Raw genomic sequence first — 20,039 nt, 5'->3', positions numbered from 1 at the left:
CGCTGTCCCTCCAGCTCACTAATTTTTCAGTCCATTTTCTGTCTTATTTCTTCCTGATGGTCTATAAAGGGAGTTTGTAGTTGTAGAGAGAGATTTTTGTGCCAAGATAATAAAAAGCACTTTTAATTTTAGGGTGTTGGGGAGAAGGGTCAGCTGTAGTCGAGGGTGCTGTTACTCTGGTGGCAGATGTGGTTAGAACTGTATACCTAAAGCATTACTATTTATGATATTTTTAACTCATGGTGCCTAAAGTAAAATAGAATTTTTTTTTAATTTCGTTTAGGGACTGGAGAGATAATACAGAGGCTAGGTCATATGCTCAAGGTTTGATCCACAGCTTCCCATCTGTGTCCTGAGTCCACCAGGAGTAATTCCTGAGTACAGAGCCAGGAGTAACCCCTGAGCAATGCCAGGTTTGGCCCCTAACATAAACAACAACAACAACAATAATAACAACAAAGCCCCAAAGAAACCAACCCTCCAAAATATTTTTTTTTTAGGGGACAAAGGGATAGTACAGCAGTTAAGACCCTTGTTTTGCATGTGGCTGATCCCAGTATTATCCCAGGCATCGCATATGACTCCTGATCTCTGAATACAGACCCAGGAGTAAGCCCTAAGCACTACTGGATGCGCCTACCTGCAAGAAAAGAAATACAACATAGAAGAGTTACATCGAGGATATCTCCAATTTTGGGCTATAGAGCTAGTAACATGGGTTGGGCAATTGCCTTGCACTCGACTGATCCAGGCTCAATCTCTAGCATCCCATATAGTCCTCTTAAGCACTGCCTGCCAGAAGTGATTCTGAGTGCAGAACCAAAAGTAACTCCTGAGCATCACCAGGTATGCCCCCAAAACAAAACAGAAGAATATTTACAGTTGGTTGAGGAAGAAGAACAAGACCTGTCTGAAGCCCTAGGCTCCAGACCCAATTAAAAAAAAAAAGTAGCGGGGCCGGGAAAGTGGCGCTAGAGGTAAGGTGTCTGCCTTACAAGCGCTAGCCAAGGAACGGACCGCGGTTCGATCCCCCGGCGTCCCATATGGTCCCCCCAAGCCAGGGGCGATTTCTGAGCACATAGCCAGGAGTAACCCCTGAGCGTCAAACGGGTGTGGCCCAAGAAAAAAAAAAAAAAAAGTAGCAGCAATTTCTTTATCTCAATACAAATTATAGGCACACTTCATTGGGAGCTGTCCACATCCTAGTTCTGGGTGAATTTATTTTTTATTTCTTTTTTTTGGAGGGGGCAGATATTGGGTCACACCAGGAGGTACTCAGAGGTTATTCCTGTCTCTGCACTCAGAAATTACTCCAGGCAGGTTCATGGGACCATATTGAATGCTGGAGATTGAAACTAGGCCAGTCATGTGCAAGGCAAATGCCCTACCTGCTGTGCTATTACTCCAGCCCCTGTCCTATTTTTCTAAAGTAAAATTATTTCATTTTATTGTTAGAAAAAATAGGTAAGTCAATTAAAAATAAGCAAAGGGTCAGAGAGGAAAGTGCAAAGAACTAGAGTGTAGAGTACATGCGAGAGATTCAGTCCCCAGCACTACTACCACATGTAACACCCCCACCCCATTAAAAAAATGAAGTAAAAATCAAAAACCTTGCCCAAAGCATTTTTCCCCCATATGTGTGAGATGAAAGGGGAGCAGTTACGGGAGATCTTTGAACTGGGGCAGAGTCGTCCAGCTTCCAGTTTGGCCTGGATTGACTTAGAAAGGAAACTTGGTTTTCTCTTTTCCAGCCTTGTAGGATCCTTCAACTCTGCAGCACCTTCTGACTAAAAAGGGCTAGATTTGCATTTCTGTTTCCAAGTTCCATTTGTCTAATCAGATATCAGATGTCAGCTCAAAGACCCACTTAGAACCATGCTGTTGTTCTCCAAAACAAACATGACAATGGTGTAGGCATGTGAGATTGGTGGACAAAAGTGAACCTGGGTGGAAGGAGCTGGGTCTGCCCCCAGAGCAGTTTCTAGCCACAGAGGGATAGCTTGACATTCTTTGCCTTTGTGCTCTTGAAAGCAGGCAATAGGGGGTAATTCTATAATTAGGGGGTAATATTAAATAGAGATTTGTGGCCAGAGGGACTGCAACCTGTGTTTTTTGACAGTGAAAACTCTTACAGCTCTTTGTTTCCAGGTGCCTTTGGCCTGCTGAAAGCTTCAGGTTTTCCAGTAACTGGGGTTCATATTTCACCGTTTTTGAGAGGATACTTGGGTCATTAGCTTTGCTGTGAAATTCCATCTTGAAGTGATACATTTTACTAGTGACCTCTTTGTCATAAGGCCCATCATTTTGAGATCAGATTTGACTTTAGCTTGCTTTTCCAAGCCTGAGTTCTTAGAACTTGAGAATCAAGTTTCAAATGAGTCCTAGAAAAAAGAATTATTTGTGAGAAGGGAATAAAACTGACAGGACCAGGTACAACAATCTTTAAAAATTCACAAAGGCCTAGGGAATTGGAAACTTTTTAAGGGAAGGCGGGGAATTGAGGATATTTTGCAGATTAAGAATTCTGTCTACAAAAGAAAAAAAGAAAAGAAAAGAATTCTATCTACAGGGGAGTGGGAACACAGTGGGTAGGTGTTTTCCTTGCATGTGATAACCTGTGTTCAATACCTGGCATCCCATATGGTCTCCTAAGCACGGCCAGGAATGACCCCAGGAGTAACTAACCCCTGAGTACCACTGGGTGTGGTCAAAAAACCAAAAACAACAACAACAACAACAAAAGAATTCTACCCACAGGCCTGAGTCCCTGTAGCTACAGTGGATACAGTGGGTAGAGCATTGGACTTGTTCATAGCAGACTGAAGTTCAATCCCTGGTATTCCCTGGTATTCAATATGGTTTTCCAGCTAGCCAGGAAGTAATTCCTTATTGCACAGCCAAAGGTAATCCCTGAGCATCATCCTGTGTGGAAAAAAACTAAAAAACAACCAAAAAAAAAAAAAAACACAACAACAAAGGAAAGAATTTTACCTATAATCATTCTAGCTGGTTCTAAGTATTCTATAAGTACCTATGTCTTTAGGTTTCAGACCATGGACTGCCAATGTTATGTGTGTGTTTCTGAGATGCCGTTCCCTGTGATCTGGACCTTCTTTCTCTGCATGCTGAATGCCCATATGCCCACTAAAATAATTATTATTGTGAAGCAAATTCAAGCTTAGAAAATTAAATCTATAAAATATTTTTTATTAAAAACTATGATTTGGAGCCAGAGAGATAGCATGGAGATAAGCCATTTGCTTTGCATGCAGAAGGATGGTGGTTAGAATCCTGGCACCATCCAAGAAAAACTTATTAATTTACAATCATATAATAATAATAAAATGGGGGGCTGGAGAGATAGCATGGAGGTAGGGCGTTTGCCTTGTATGAAGAAGAATGGTGGTTCGAATCCCAGCATCCCATATGGTCCCCTGAGCCTGCCAGGAGCAATTTCTGAATGTAGAGCCAGGAGTAACCCCTGAGCGCTGTCAGATGTAACCCAAAAAACAAACAAACAAAAAATTATAAAATGGAACTTGAACTATAGTTAAAATGAATGGTATTGTTTCTCAGACCCCTTGAATAAATTTCTTCAATAAAAAGTACTTTGAGTAGGGCATTTTGGGTAGGGCATTTGCCTTGCACAAGGCCAACCAGGGTTCTATCAGGAGCGATTTCTTTTCTCTTTTGTTTAAAATTATCTCACTACTTGGATTTTATTTTATTTTTTTCTTGGGGCAGAGCAGGTAGGGCGTTTGCCTTGCTTATGTCAGACCCGGGTTCAACTCCCCAACATTCCATATGGTTTCCAGAGCCTACCAGGAGTAATATTTCTGAGCGTAGAGCCAAATGTGGTCCAAAACAATTTTTTTTTTTTGGTTTTTGGGCCACACCCATTTGACGCTCAGGGGTTACTCCTGGCTATGCGCTCAGAAGTCGCTCCTGGCTTGGGGGACCATATGGGATGCTGGGGGATCGAACCACGGTCGGTCCTAGGCTAGGGCAGGCAAGGCAGGCACCTTACCTCTAGCGCCACCGCCCAGCCCCCAAAACAATTTTTAATATCCTTTTCCCTCCAGAGGGAATTTTAATTTGAATTATTTTACTAAGATAGTGCTAACATGAATGCACCTTTCATCTCTAGAGTTCTATTAGCTCTACCCCAAAATAATTTATCTTAAATATTTCCTCTTCTCCCTATCTCACAACCACCTTCATTTCCTTCTCTGAGGGCCTCCTAAATTTCTCTTTGGCTCTTAGTGTTTACAGTTGCAGCAGTCAACTGCTTTTCCTATTAGCCAGAAGGTTCCACGTGACCTATCCATTTCTAGGCTCTCCTGGAGGGATGGGTGTAGCATTTCCCCTTTAGCTCTCAGCTCACCCAAATTGACCCTCGCCTGCACTCCTCTTCCCAGCTTCCAGGCTCCTTATCAGATTACATCTCCTGCCCAGAGTCACGGTTCTCTTATCTAAATTAGTTCCTCTTTGATTTTTTGTTTGTTTAACCCGCTTTTATTTGTCTTCCCAGAAGTTATCACTCTTCAAGTTGTTTTCTTTCTTTCGCTCCTCTACTAAGTTGTTAAGTTCCTGGCCTTTCTGTTTTAGTGCTCTAGGTGCAGTTCCTGCTGGCATTTGTTATAAGAACCTTTTGGCAATCTTTGAATGAATTATTGGTACTGGGGCTGGAGACATCAAGTACTGGGACTATGAAGAGTCCAGATTCCAACCTGAGGATTCCAGCCCTTTGCAACTATTCTCCAAGGAAAATACCTGGAAAACTTAAAGATGTTGAAGCTTACTAGTAAATAAACATTTCATATAGCATGCACACAAAAAAGTGTTTAGAAATGTTCCAGGATACCATGGCCACACTTATTGCGCATGTGTGTATACAACTCATAAACTATTTCAAATGAAAAGCTAGAACATACTTGTGACAGTCTACAAACTGATTTATTCCACCAATGAGTTCTCACGGTCACTGTGAAAAAATAATTTGGGGTTATCTATGTAAAAATGATTTTGCTCAGTTTTACTGAACTTTCCCAACTGCCACTAAAATTTTTTAATCTACAGTATAATCATAGGATATTTTTCATCTTTCTAGGATTTACTTTATTTTATTAGGCATTTACATTTTTGCCTGGTGCTGGGTATTGTTACTCAATGGCAGAATCATTGCCTTTGGTTCCAGCCAGCACAGAAAAAATTTTTTTCTTTTAAGTGAGTTAGCTCCCAGTTATAAATTTGCATTTTACTGATTACTAAAAAGATGTTTAGGGCTTACCTTTAAAAAAGTTCTCAGGAGGTTTAAAACCTTTTACTGAAAATCTTACATAGGCAACGACTTAGTTTTTTCTATACTTTGTGTATTTTATAATCACAATGAAAAGACTTTTAATAATAAATAAGTAAATAAATAGAGGCACAAGATAAACAGTGCTTCCTCTGAATATAAAAACACAGTTTGTGTATCATGTGTCAAATACAAAGGATATTGTTCATGGTGCATTTTTAGTAATTGGTTATTTGATCACAAGTATTTATTGAGCATTAGATTATCCTAGTAGTAAAAAAAGAAAAAAGCCTGATAAAACAAGTCTTTTTTTTTTTCTGCAACAGACTGCATAGTACCTGAGCTGCTTGTCCCTTTGTCAGTGACCACGAGAAAGCGTGTTTTAGAAAGGCTCCAGGACTTAACATTCTTCAGATTCAATGTCCGCTTGCTTTATTACTAGCTCACAAGTTTTTGTATTCAGAAGAAGCAGTGTACTACTACCAGCTCTCACTGCAAAGGAATTCTTTACAGATTAAAGATTTAGGGAGAAAATATGAAAATTTTTATTTACAGAATTCACTCATTTTAATTATGCTCTTTAAAAAAAAACAACTATCCAACATATCGTACCTTTTATTAAAGCCTAAAAGCAACTTTATTTCTTGGCCTGACAGTCTCACTATTTATGAGTGTGTGGCATTGTCAGTTTTGATTCAAAGGGCAATAAGGGGGAAAAAAAATACCTCCCTTCCAGTCTGACTAGGGTCATTTTTTTTCTTTCTTTCTTTTTTTCTTTTCTTTTGGTTTTTGGGGTTACTCCTGGTTATCTGCTCAGCAGTTGCTCCTGGCAGGCACGGGGGACCATATGGGACGCCGGGATTCGAACCAACCACCTTAGGTCCTAGATCGGCTGCTTGCAAGGCAAACGCCGTTGTGTTATCTCTCCGGCCCCTGACTAGGGCCATTTTTAATTCTGATGAGTGAAAAGACTTTGAAGACACGTTAAGTGTTTACCTCTTATTTGAACTGATATCTCTAGCCTTTATTGTCCCATCCATAAAGTTTAAAACTAAAGACCGCGCCTTTTAAATGTAAAAAAAAAAACCAACCTCTTAAGCAAAATAACTTATCTGCCTTGCTTTCTGGGGAAAAAGAAAACACAAAAAAACAGGATTTAACTTATTTATTGCTTCAGAAAAAAAAAATCAGGATTTAACTTATTTATTGCTTCAGGAAACTGGTTCACCAGATAAGTGGTCTAGAAGAATCCCGGGACAGTGATTCAATCTAATAAGGGGTGGAGTACAGTCTTGATTTCAAAGGAATCTTTTCATTGACTTAAATATCCAAGGGAACTTAGGTTAAGTGAGGGAAACCTGCAAGCTTTTGTGTTGCTCTTCTTCTCCGGGCCTCCCCCCCACCCCTCCCGCTGGGTCGCGCGCCCTCCGCGTAGCCCAGAGCCAGACCCAGCGTTCATGCAAATGAGCTCGCTCACTCCCGGGGCCGGAAGAATCATTTTCGCGCCACTCGCTCAGGACCTAGCAGTACCATAAAGAAAAGGCGCCTAAAAAAACTCCCCAAAGCTCTATTTTTAAAAAAGAAGATTGTAGAAAACTCCAAGACTATCTGAGAGTTGAAAATATAGGGAGGCCTGATTTTCATTCTGTGTGAAAATTGTGTGGCCCCGCGGGACTCTACTACCGCATGCAGGACCTGCGCTCCAGCGCGGGAACCCTGGCCCAAGCTCCGCCCCCTCAGGGTCCCAGTCCGCGCCCTGTGCTCCACTCGCGCGCTCTTGCTACTGATTTGGCTCCGTGGGTGGTACACGGTGCTTCTGCTCCTCTTTCCCTGCTCCGAAGCCGACCTAGATGCCCGTTACCAGAATGCACACCCGCCGCTTGCCGGTAAGGTCTTGAGGGGCTGGGGATTGCCGCTGGGTGCAGGCCGGCTCCCTGCAGATTTCCTTGCAACTTTGCAAAAGGGAGCGCTGCTTTTCAGCTAGCTGGAGGTTGTTACTGGACGTCGCCCCTTGAGCTCAGCTTCAGGATTGGGGGCACCTGAGCTGCTCGGAACCAGGATCCCCAGCCCCTGGAGTTCCCCCCACCCACCCCCGAGCCTTTTGCAGAATGCTTGGCAAGCTCCGGGAATTCCCTAGGCCACGTGCGTCCTAGATGCACATGTGCTGGGAACGGGGGTGGTGGTGACTGTTACCCCGTTTTTATGTCTGTGTATCTTCACACCTTGTCGCGTTTACCGGGGACGGTCCTAGGATGCACACCCACCCGGCCAGCTTTTGCACCCACAACTTCCTACAACCCTGTTGTAAATGTGTTGGTGGTTTGCAGTTTAAGGTCTTGCTTAAGTCTTGGTCACTAGATTTTGGGCTGCACGCCGTGGGGCGTCTATAGGCCCTATAGGTCCTATAGGTCCCTGGCATTATAAAGTGAGAATGAAAAGACTTTTTAAGGTCCAAATTGTTCGCGCGCCCTTTGCTGGCTTCCTCTCCCTTCTCCACCCCTCAGTCTTACAGCTGCAAGACTTTGCTCTGGATGCAACTTTTTTATTTTTCTCCTAACGGAAACCGGAACGTGGGGCCAGACCCTGGAGAGTTGAGAAGAGTGGGGGCTGGGTAGAAAAGAAGTGAGTGGGAGGCTTGAAATAGGTGATGGGGGTGGGGGACGCTTGTGTAGAGGTTGGGATTCTGGGCCAGATTTCCTTGTGTGTCTGCCTGGGCGTAGTCTGAATATAGAGTATAAAGCTTCCAAGCTAGGCTTGAACTCGAATGTGCTTGGATTTAGATTGCTTACGAGTGAAATAACCCATTACACCTGCCTCTGGACTCATTTGTTAAGTGAGATTGATGAGGTCACCTTTGCAAGGAATTAAACTTGATGTTAATGTGCATTTCATGCCGGGCACAGAAAAACACTTTAAATTGCCTGTCAAAAAAAAGCTTTATCTCAGCCATGTCTGTCTTGCTTATTTCTGTGTCTTTCCTTCATCTGGAAAAATAAAAATCTGGCGGTGATTTGTTGAAGCCCAGCGTTTTGGACCTGCCAACTTCTAATGGCCTCCCTTGGAGCTTTGAATTTCATCCTCTGGAAAAAAGAGAGGTTTCTAAGATCACTTTTAATTGATAGTAACACTACGTGGTACATTTTCTTGTTGTGTTTTGAATCAAACTCCCTGATGATGCTGTGGGGGACTATGCAGTGCCAGGGGACCCAACAGGCATCATACAGGGAGTATGCACTCAGCCCTTTGATCTCCCTGCCCTCATGTTACTTACAGTTTACTGCCTTTATATGGGAGCAAAAGAAAGATTTCTTAAGCACTAGGGTGTTTACAAGCATCATGAAAGTAGTTTTATTTATTTTAATTTAATTTTATTTTTGCAAAGAATGATTTTTTAGAATGAGAAAATACACAGAGAGGGAAAGATAAATCCTTTATATAATACCGGTATTATTTATTTGGAATCCATCACAGAATTGCTCTTCCAAAGTTTACTGGAGGGATTGCGAGTGTATATATAGCTCAGGGATAGTCCACTTTGCATGTGGAGGACCTGAGTTCGATACCATTTTTCTGCACTACAAAAAATAACAACAGGAAAACTTCAGTTTCCAATGTAAAAAGGTCATATTTATGAAAATAAAATAAACACTTAAATGGCACCATAGACCCTTTTAAACTTATTCTCATTTTGTTTATTGCTTTTGGGTCTGCATCCAACTGTTCTCAGGGGTCTGTTCTCATGGAACCATATGGGAGCCAGGGATCTAACTTAGGATGGCAGCATGCAAAGCAAGCTCCCTAGCTGCTGTGTCTGTCTCCGCTCTAATACCCATTTAATTTTTGACAGAATAGGTACCAGTGGCATTTTCTGTTGGGCAGTGTCAGACTGTTGAGTGTGTGTGTATGAATAAAGGAGTCATATTCATTCAAGGACTTTGTACTTCCCCAAAGAACTTGTTGAGCAAAGGAAGTAAAAAAAGAAATTTGAGTATGGGGCCAGACATAACAGCAGGCCGAAATGGAATCAGACATTCTTCCTGGGGTTGGAGTGCTCTTTGACCTTCCAAGTTGGAGCCTTGTGCCATTGACACACTGGGCTAAGAGATCTAATTTGCAAGGATTTGTGCTGGAACTCCTCCTGATTGGAAAGAGGCATTTTTGGAAGTCTGCCACTTGGAAGTAAAGGTCCTGCTCAGTTTTTGTAGCATAGGAAATTAGCATCACAGTACAGAGCCAGTGCAAAGCTTACATTAAGAGACCTCCTTAGCTTGATTTTGGCTTAGACAGGGAAAAAAAAATCACTCACCATTTTGTACTTTTGAAATCCCCTTTTAGAAGTGCAGTTTAATTAAAAATAAAAAGAGGCCGATTTTAGGAGCTTAGCATTAAACTCAGGCATTTAGTATAATAGTAAAAGCTTTGGAGATTCTTAGGATAGATAGAAAGGGTGTATGTAACTAGCTCTACAGATATTTAAACAAGTTAATAAATGTCATAAGAAATTTCCAGCAAAGGGATCTTTTTTAGGAATGTTAAACCTGGTTTAAAAAATTTTTTTTTCCTTTTCTGTCCTTAAGAAGTCAAGGAAGAAAGGATGAAGATGGGAAAGGGAAGTCATGTAAATGGATCAGGGTCTCAGTTATATTCGTGAAATGGGAAAGTGCTATAACTCTAAATCCAAATCAGACTCAGCAACACTGAAAACATGAGATCTAAACGGCAACCACCAAACTTTGGAATGTGCCTGTCAAAGTAGCAGGCAAGGTGGATGATGGCATATTGGGAGCACTGGCGATGGGATTGGTGTTGAAATCTTATATGCCTAAAACTCAATATCAATAACTTTATGTCTTTACGTTAAAATAATTTATTTTTGGTTAGCAGTTGAAATTTTTCTACATAGGTCTTAAGAAATGGACATATTTCTGAAGCTGTTTGAATCTACTAAACTCAGAAGCGGTGTCTTTAGTTAAATGCTATAGTAAGCATCCCACTTAATAGCATTGCCATTTCCATTTGCAGCAAAAAGATCTGAGAGTAAAGAAGAACTTTAAGAAATTTAGGTATGTGAAGTTGATTTCCATGGAAACCTCATCATCCTCTGATGACAGTTGTGACAGCTTTGCTTCTGATAATTTTGCAAACACGGTAAGTGCTGCCTGAGAATAAACAGAATTGAGTCTGCAGTGCTCAAAATGCCCCAAATGCTTTGTGCGTGATTAAAACTGCTTGCTTTTTGCCTACATTTCTATACAGCCGTTATGAAAATACACTATGCACTGTAATTTCATTTCACTTTTTGCTTGGTTCTAGGTAGTAATTGTTGGAGGTAGATTAGCTACTTATTCTATCCTTTTGAAATGTCGCCTAACCTAACATGCCTGATGATTTGCCATAACAACTCAGAAATCATTTGTAAACCTCTGAACCATTTTTCTTTGTAACAAAAGCTATTCTCTTGTAGTGCACTTGTAAATGTGATTTGCTCTCTGCACGGTTTATGGAAAATTGGTTCTTGAAACAGAAAGAAAAAAAATGCACAACATTTATTTATTTATTTTACAGAAACCTAAATTCAGGTCAGATATCAGTGAAGAACTGGCAAGTGTTTTTTATGAGGACTCTGATAATGAATCTTTCTGCGGCTTTTCAGAAAGTGAGGTGCAAGATGTATTAGACCATTGTGGATTTTTACAGAAACCAAGGCCAGATGTCACTAACGAACTGGCCAGTATTTTTCATGCCGACTCTGATGATGAATCATTTTGCGGTTTCTCAGAAAGTGAGATACAAGATGGAATGGTGAGTTGGAGAAACTTTCACCAATGTCAAGAAAAAGATAACATTTATGGGCACGGCATTGCTGACTTTAAAAATACTTTTTTTTCTTAGAATTTAAATGTTGGTCAGCAAATGCTAGCAAATTCATTGATCTTAAAAGAAAAAGTGTTTTCTTCATGCCTGAAAGTAGTTTTTCCTGAGACGTTCTTCTTCCTTGTGAATCTTAAATATTTTTTTGGCTCTGAAAATCTTGGAAACTGATAAGAGAAAGTTTGCCAATCAACAGATTTTCATTGCCACAAGAAATCCAGCCTCATCAGAGGTGCTCTTGTCCTCAAGATCAGGTCTGTTTTTTTTTTTTGTTGTTGTTTGTTTGTTTGTTTTTTGGGACACACCCGGTGACACTTAGGGTTACTCCTGGCTATACGCTCAGAAATCACTCCTGGCTTGGGGGACCATATGGGACGCCTGGGGATCGAACTGCAGTCTGTCCTAGGCTAGCACGGGCAAGGCAGATGCTTTACCACTTACGCCACTGCTCCGGCCCCATGATGTCTCTTTTTTTTTATCCACATTCAAGCCTCCAGTCCTTTATTTTGATCATTTTGATAGCCGTAGTGGACCTTTATCAGAAGACAGGCATAAGGCTAGAGTATATCTAATAATCTTTAGGGGAGGACCCTTCCTGATGCCACTTTTTCTTCTTGTCTGACTGGCTTGTTCATGCGCTTGTTGCCTTACAGTATGTGGAGCTCTATTCTGCTTAAGCTACTGCTGCTGAGCCTGTTTTCTTTCTGAAGACGACTTGTTAGACAAAAACAGCAGTGTGTTTAGATTTAGGTGTGTGTGCCTCAATTCTTTTGTGTTTTGATGCAGGCCTAGGCCCCCCTGCTGCATGTGATGCCTTATCACACTGATGATTAAAGTTTTATCACACTGCTGCATTGGTGCTGCTATGCTTCCTCTGCTGAGTTTTGTGCTTAAAATAAGTGCATATCGGAGTCATTGCCAGCCTTTCACGCTGCATGGTGATCGACACGTTGTCTAGAGCCCAGATTATTTCTGGGCAAAGTTTTAATTCTCTGTAGATGCAGTTCATTGTGGTCTATTGATTAAAATTAACTTAATCAATTACATTAAAATTAAAATGCCAGGGGCCTGGGAGATAGCTCAATGATAGGGCATTTGCCTTCCACAGCGGATTCAGGACAGAAGATTCAGTACAGATGGCGGTTTGAATCCCAACATCCCATATGGTCCCTTGAGCCTGCCAGGGTCGATTTCTGAGCACAGAGTCAGGAGTAACTCCTGAGTGCTGCTGGTTATGGCTCAAAAACCAAAATAAATAAATAAATAAATAAATAAATAAATAAAATGCCAGTTGATTAAAAGTGTTAATCTACCAAGTTTTGTTATTGCCTAGTCTCTATAATGTGCCTAGTTTGTGTACATTAGTAGTGTGTTAGAGAACTAAAATTGTTGTAGTTTTAAGGCATTTTTTGAATGTTAAAAAATATGGGGGGGTATGAGCTATTCCATTTCTGGTTCTTGAGGGTGGTCATTTAAGAATAATTACATCAACCCTCAAAGAAACTCTCTGCCCTTTATTTTACTTATTTAATTTTTTGGTTTTTGGGTCACACCTGGTGGCTCTCAGGAGTTACTCCTGACTGACTCTGTGTTGAGAAATCGTTCCTGGCAGGCATATGGGACCATTTGGTATTCCTGTGGGCTCGTGTGTAGTGCTTGAAATTGAACACAGGACTGGTTACTTAAAAGGGCAAGGCACCCATTAGCACCCCTTGTATGCTCTTTTTTAGACAATTTTAATAACACTTTACCTTTGCCATTAGCACTGAGACCATATTTATGTGAATGCATCTATTCTTGTTGGGATTTGCTTAATATGTAAAAATCTAACTCCCTGCCACAAGACATGTAAAAAAGAAAAGGAATTTTTATAAAGAAATCACTCAATATTTTTATATATTATGAAATGACAAATCTAATCTACTAGCTTGGGAACTACAAAGGAGGCTATTTAAAACCATATTCCCCAGTGAAGTTAGAATATACTCAGGTTGCTATATTGATTTTGAATTCCTGATGTTACCCAGAGTTGACAGTGTTCGAGTAAATTGCATTTGATGCAAGTGCCTCGATGAGAAGATTTTGTAGTGTGCTGGTCTGTTTGACCATCCATGTCCCTAATGAATCGCTTGTTCAACTAACTAGAAATCTCAGTCGGACCGAGCTGGCTGCAGGACTCGTAGTCAATGTAGACGTTCTGGCCCACTTCGAGTGGCCATGAAGTTTCCAGCACGAAACACCAGGAGACCAGCTCCCCAGAAAGCAGCATCCCCCAAGCCCTCCGAGATGGATGCCATTTCTGATTCAGAAGATGAAAGTGGTATGAGCTTCCTGGAGAAAAGGGCTTCAAATATAAAGCAGAACAAAGCAATGGTAGGTGTCTGGCTTGAAATGTGCCACTTGATTCGTTCTTCCAACTTCCATCTGAGCCACTTGTGTTCTAAGAATGAATATTTTTCTGTAAGGTGGCGAAGCTGTCTTTACAGTGCTTTAACTTGCATTTCTTTTTCAAACTGAACTTCAAAAACTAACCTCTGAGAGCCTTGGTAAATGTATTGGGAAAATCAGAAACACTTTGCCACCATAATTTCTAGAAGTTCATTTTCAGCAGTTATTCTAATCATTAATTTTTTTTTTTTTTTTTTTTTGTCTTTAGCTGGCAAAACTAATGGCAGAATTAGAAAGTTTCTCTGGTCCATTCCCTGGAAGGCGCATCATGCCTATACACAGTTCGGTAAGTGCAAACCCTTTTCAGTTAGGAGTATTTGGGGCATGTGTATGGTATATTTGTCAGATGTTTCTATTTATTATTAGAAGTTTTTCTTCTTATTTTGGATTTTGGGCCAAACTTTATGCCACTCAGTGCTTACTCCTGGCTCTGTAATCATTCCTGATGGGGCAGGAGCAGGAGACCACAATGCCAGAGATTCGAACTGAGTATGCTATGTGCAAAGATACAATTTACCTATCTCTATGGCCCCTATTGTTAGGGTACTTTACTCTTTTTTTTTGAGGGGATAGGCCACCACTAGTGGCACTTAGGGCTTATTCCTGGCTCATTGATAAGGGAACATTTCTGTCCATGCCTAGGGAATCTTATGGGCGTACTGGGGATCTAACCCTGGTCAGCCACATGCAAAACAGAAGTTTTTTTTACCCTTCTCTATTTACTCTACTATCAGTCTAGCCCCATGTTTTTATTTAAATCCCAAACTTGATCACATTCCTCTTATTTTTGTAGGTATATAATAATAGACTTGTTTATTATTTTAGTTTTGGGGTCACACCCACTGATTCTTAGGGGTTACTTGGCTCTGTGCTTAGAAGTCACATTCTTTAGCTTAAGGACCATCTGCTTTGCCCAGGACTAAGCCTGGCCTCCCCTATGCAACACATGCGCATAGCTCATGGGCTGGGCACTGCATGGTTCCCTGAGCACCGTAAATTGTGGCACAAAAAGGGTGGGGCACACCTTTTCCCAAGGTGATACAAGGTAGGCAAAAGGAAGGACTGGAAGAAGAAAGAACATGTATTACACATTTATCTTGGTGCAGGTAGGAATAGGGTTCAAGAGGTGTGCGATGCTGAGTTGTGCCACACTTGGTGGTTCTTGAGGACTAGAGATACTAGGAGTGAGATTGGTTGCCAGGCAATTAAACCTGTGCCTCCAATATGCAAAGACTGAACTTGAGCCCTTTGAGCTATCTCCCTGGCACAAGATGTCAAAAAAAGTTTCTTTGGAGCATGAGATTCATTCTTGCATCTTTTGGGGAGAAGACTAAGTACATTATTGTTCAAATTGAAAGCAGCTGAGCTTGGTACTGCAGGAGCAAAATTGAGTTACTTTCTGGTTATTCTAGAAAGGACTGAAGAACATAGCATGTCCCCTTCCACTTCCCTTCACTTTGGGGTAATTAAGTTTCCTCTACATGTCTTATTTAGCAACCCAAGACACCTCGAAGGCGCTTGTTCCAGGGTGTGACTTCCAGGAGAAACCCAGAGCGAAGAGCTCGACCTGTCACAAGGGCCCGCTCCAGACTCCTGGGCTCTCTCGGTGCCCTCCCCACAGAAGAGGAGGTGGAGGAGGAGGAAGAGGAGGATGACAAGTACATGTTGGTGAGGAGGAGGAAGACTTTTGATAATTTCATGAACGTGAGTTCTGCACATTTAATTTTGTTCCTATTCTAGAGGCAGTACCGTGTGCATAGCCCTAATAGAAACCTCTGTGTATCCTCTTGACACTTGACCATCCCTACCCACCGCCCTCACACTACTCAGTTGAATTGGATAATGAGTTGGCATTGGGGAGAGTCAAAATATGCTTTTGACTTTTGCTTCCTGTAGGGACAGGAATTTGGCGGTGCTTGGGTTACTCCTGGCTCTGCACTTAGAAATTACTCCTGGCAAGTTCAGGGAGGCCATGGGATGCCGGGGATCAAACCCTGCTCAGCTATGTGCAAGGCAAACACCCTGCCTGCTGTGCTCTTATTCCAGCCCCACTGTAGGGATGATTAACAGTGATATTCTAGTACCCTCAGAGTACCTTAGCACTTGTCCTTCCCCCTTAATATCCTAGCAAAGATTTCTAGGATGAATTTTCTGCAGAGAAACTAGGAATCTGGACCTTAAGGTTCAGATCGAGGAAGGGCAAGTTACAGTGCTAATTCAGGTTCCTCCTTTCTCAGGAAGATTACACGCCTAGGAGTCGTCGTCCTGGGTCAATGACTCTTCCACATATCATACGCCCTGTGGAAGAGATCACAGAGGAGGAGCTGGAGAATATATGCAGCAACTCTAGAGAGAAGATTTATAGCAGTTCAACGGTAAGTGTCTCGAAATTAGGCTTAAAATGTAAAAATCCAGGGCCAGAGTGGTGGTGCAGCGGTAAGGTGTTTGCCTTGCACGTAGCTGACTCAGGACCATGGTTCAGTCCCCTAGCATCCCAGGCCAGGAGTGATTTCTGAGCGCATAGCCAGGAGTAACCCCGAGTGTCACTGGGTGTGGCCCCAAAACAAAAACAAGCAAAAAAAAAAAAGTAAAAATCTGTGATACAGCAAGATACAGCCTACTCTTAAAGTTGGCTGATGTTGTTAGCATGAAGGACTTAAGTGTGTTTTCTTAATAGGGTAGGGAGAGTATCTTGGGGCATTTGAGCCTTTTTAAGGCTTCAGCCATTGATGTTTCCTATTGAACAAGGGAATTGTTCAATATAAAATTGCTGTATGAGTGCATCATATATGTCTGCTTGGATCCATACAGAGACATGGTAAATATTCATAGTGAAAAAGAAATGGGGAAGCCAGAGAAATAGTTCATTGGCTAAGCATTGCTTTGCATGCTGGAGGTATTGGATAAAAGCACATACTTTGCATGAAGGAGCAGCAGGTTTGAGATGCAGCACCTCATGGTGTGGAGCACTGCCAGGAACATCCTGCGGGGCCATGTCTCAGTATGGGCCTCCCATATCTTCCCCCAAATAAAGTAAATTGGGGATAGATGTTTGGGGTATGATAAGATCTTTTATCATGGGTGTTGACATGCCTTGCATGTTGCTGACCTATTTTAATCTCAGCACAAACATGATCCCATAGAGGCCAGAGAGATAGTATGGAGGTAAGGCATTTGCCTTGCATGCAGAAGTTTGGTGGTTCGAATCCCGGCATCCCATATGGTCCCCCAAGCGTGTCAGGAGCGATTTCTGAGCGTAGAGCCAGGAGTAAACCCTGAGTGCTGCCAGGTGTGACCCAAAAACCAAAAAAAAAAAAAAAAAAAAAAGAAAAGAAACATGATCCTGCAAGCTCCACCTGGAGTGACCCCTGTATGCAGAGCCAGGAGCGCTGCCAGATGTGGCCCCAAAATTAAAAAAAATTTCTTGGGAAAAGTTATTTTTATAATATTGACTATTGTTTGTTCATTTTTTGCCAGTGGAGTGAATTCTTACGTCTTGGCACATACACATATATGTAGATGTAAACTGTCAATGACATTGTCAGGCTATCCACAGAGGAGCTTCTCTCATTGGGTTTTGCTTCTATTTTTGGTCTTGGGACCACACCAGCTCTATGCAATGCTGGGCATCTAATGTGAGCCCTTGCATACATAGCTTGTGTTCCAGCTCTGAACCATCTTCCTAATCTGACATTCTTAAATTTGCCATTATTGATTTGGCACTTCTAGTTGGCTCAGGGGACCAGATAGGGTACCAAAATCAAATGGGCCAGCGGCATGCATGGCGCAAGTGTCCTACTAGCTATATTATATTTCTGGTCTCGTCTTACCTTTTATTTTTAAAATTGATATAACTGGTTATTAGTTTATAATATTGTATATTTAGGGGCATAGTTTCATACCACCCTTAAATATATTTTACCATACACCAACACCAAAGTATTAAGTCCCTCTACTGTGAATTCATTAGGCTCCCTTCCCTCCTCATTTGCTTGTTTCTTTTCTCTTCCCTCAATTCACTCTTTCATGTAGCAGTGGGATCCATTATCTAGTGACTTTCTTTCTCTAGTCTTACAGTTTGACCCATTTAACACCCTCCATGTCGTTACAAAAAGCAAATCAATGGGTTCTTGTTCTTTATATTTGTAGGGATCTACTTGTCATCAGTGTCGCCAGAAAACAATTGATACCAAAACAAATTGCAGAAACCCCGAATGCTGGGGGGTTAGAGGCCAATTCTGTGGTCCCTGCCTTCGAAACCGCTATGGGGAGGAGGTGAAGGAAGCTCTGCTGGACCCAGTGAGTGCCTGGAAGAGGGTGGTGTGGAAAGAATGAAGGTCAGCCTCAAGCTGGTAGGGCTGGAAGTAGGGAGGGAATTGTGCCAGTAGGTGTTGTGGGATGTTTTATTTCAGGGGGTGGTCGATGCATTCATAGCATTTTTTTTTAAATTTATTTAATCAACTCATTCATTGCATTTTTGCTGGATAGTGGAGTATAGCCAAGTCTTGGCTATTCAGGGGAAGTTTGTTTTGTAGATCTCCCTGATTGCTGCTGTGTGACTTGCTCTGCTAGATATTCACAGGGAACATAAAGCATGACTAATGATAAGAACTATATTTCTTTTGCTTTATAATCTAAAAAAATACAGAGATGGAATGCAGAGCCTATGAGCTAGCCTAAAAACGGGACTAGTGGGCATGTGGCATGCTGGAGTCCCAAGTTTAATCACCAGCACCAAAAAGATACTCTAGTAGCCATAAGCATTCCTGGGTGTGGCCCCAGCCTCCACTCCTCTCCCAAAGATGTAAGTGCAACCAATGGCATCGATGGTCGAAGGGGAGTGATGTGTAAAGGGTGCTAAGGCTTGACTGTCTTTCCTCTTTCAGAATTGGCACTGTCCACCCTGTCGTGGAATCTGCAACTGTAGTTTCTGTCGGCAGCGAGATGGGCGCTGTGCAACCGGAGTCCTTGTGTATCTGGCCAAGTACCATGGCTTTGGGAATGTGCATGCGTACTTGAAAAGGTAATGTACGATGCTGCCTCCAGCCCTGACACACCCAGAGATGAGTGGAGTGATTCTCTTTGGGATTATATTTGTCTTGAGTATTAACTGGAAAAGGGGTGGAGTCTTGGAGATATCTAAAGCATTCTGTATCTTCATCTAGGATCAGTGGTCCTCAAACTATGGCCCGCGGGCCACATATTGTATTTGTATCTGTTTCGTTTCTTCATTGCAAAATAAGATATATGCAGTGTGCATAAGAATTCGTTCATAAGTTTTGTTTTTACTATAGTCAGACCCTCCAATGGTCTGAGGGACAGTGAACTGGCCCCCTGTTTAAAAAGTTTGAGGACCCCTGATAGGTGGTGGTGTCCTGTGGTTGTGGAGATGGAGGTGTAGGGGGAGGAGTTAGAAAAATTTAAGATGCTGGAAAGAGACCTGAACTGGGAAGGCAACCCCCTAGTTCTGTCCCTGGCACTGCATCCCCTGAGACTCACCAGATAACTGCCCCAAAACATTTTCTAAGTTGTATACTTAATGGTAAAGTTGTAGTATTAAGATACATTTGGTTGACCCTGTATATAAACAAGCGTTTTAGTTCTTATTAAGTAATCAAGATTTCAGAGCCATAGTTGGCAATGCTTAGAGCTAATTTCTTGCTCTGTGCCCAGGGTCCTTTCTGGTGGGGCTCCGAGACCATCCATTATGCCAACTATCAAATCTGACTCAGCCATGTGCAAAACATGGACAACCTCTCCTGTTGTACTATTTCTCTGGCCCCCATTTTTTTTGGGGGGGGGCCCATACCCGGCGGTGCTTAGGGGTGACTCCTGGCTGTCTGCTCAGAAATAGCTCCTGGCAGGCATGAGGGACCATATGGGACACCGGGATTTGAACCAACCACCTTTGGTCCTGGATCGGCTGCTTGCAAGGCAAACGCCGCTGTGCTATCTCTCCGGGTCCAACTGGCCCCCATTTTTAAGAGACTATATTGGGTTTTTGAAAGAGTTTTGTTTTTTTAAAAACTGTCTGACAGGGGCCGAAGTGATAGAACATCGATAGAGTGCTTGCCTGGCATGTGGCTGACTCAGGGACAGACCTCAGTTCGATTCCAAGCATCCCATATGGTCCCCGAGCTTGCCAGGAGCAATTTCTGAGCGCAGAGTCAGGAGTAATTCCTGGGCTCTGCTGGGTGTGGCCCAAGAACAACAACAACAAAAAAAATAAAAGCCTGTTCTGACAAATTTCCTTTTTTCTTTCAGTCTGAAACAGGAATTTGAAATGCAAGAATAATGTTCGAGAGATCCACCACAACCTATCCCTTTACCATCTTCAAGTTTTCCATTTTTCTTCTGATTGAAACCAGCATTTGGAGTTTGGATGCATCATTCTGTTTTGTAGGATGCTTAGATCAAGGGC

At 42.1% G+C, this 20,039-nt stretch overlaps 1 protein-coding gene across 2 annotated transcripts; it reads left to right on the top strand.

Annotated features, from left to right (window-relative positions):
* The first annotated feature begins 7,164 nt into the window (after positions 1-7,164).
* On the top strand, positions 7,165-20,027 carry CDCA7 (cell division cycle associated 7). Of its 2 annotated transcripts, XM_049773461.1 has the most exons (10): positions 7,165-7,185; positions 10,322-10,447; positions 10,865-11,101; positions 13,316-13,543; positions 13,827-13,904; positions 15,113-15,322; positions 15,856-15,993; positions 17,768-17,917; positions 18,505-18,641; positions 19,883-20,027. In XM_049773461.1, exons 1-10 carry the CDS (start codon positions 7,165-7,167, stop codon positions 19,911-19,913), a joined length of 1,356 nt encoding a protein of 451 aa, XP_049629418.1. In that variant the 3' UTR covers positions 19,914-20,027. The 2 variants fall into 2 exon arrangements, with proteins under 2 accessions (XP_049629418.1, XP_049629419.1); XM_049773462.1 differs by lacking the exon at positions 10,865-11,101.
* The last annotated feature ends 12 nt before the right edge of the window (positions 20,028-20,039 follow it).

Source organism: Suncus etruscus, chromosome 5 (assembly GCF_024139225.1).
Source record: "Suncus etruscus isolate mSunEtr1 chromosome 5, mSunEtr1.pri.cur, whole genome shotgun sequence".
Classification (NCBI taxonomy): Eukaryota; Metazoa; Chordata; class Mammalia; order Eulipotyphla; family Soricidae; genus Suncus; species Suncus etruscus.
This window is presented reverse-complemented; position numbering and strand designations above follow the sequence as displayed.

Excerpts from the sequence above, each read along its gene's own strand:
- CDCA7 (XM_049773461.1), top strand. The coding sequence starts at position 7,165 with ATGCACACCCGCCGCTTGCCG. Across the intron at positions 17,918-18,504 it reads AGGAAGCTCTGCTGGACCCA|AATTGGCACTGTCCACCCTG; the intron begins GTGAGTGCCTGG and ends TTCCTCTTTCAG. Across the intron at positions 18,642-19,882 it reads GTGCATGCGTACTTGAAAAG|TCTGAAACAGGAATTTGAAA; the intron begins GTAATGTACGAT and ends TTTTTCTTTCAG.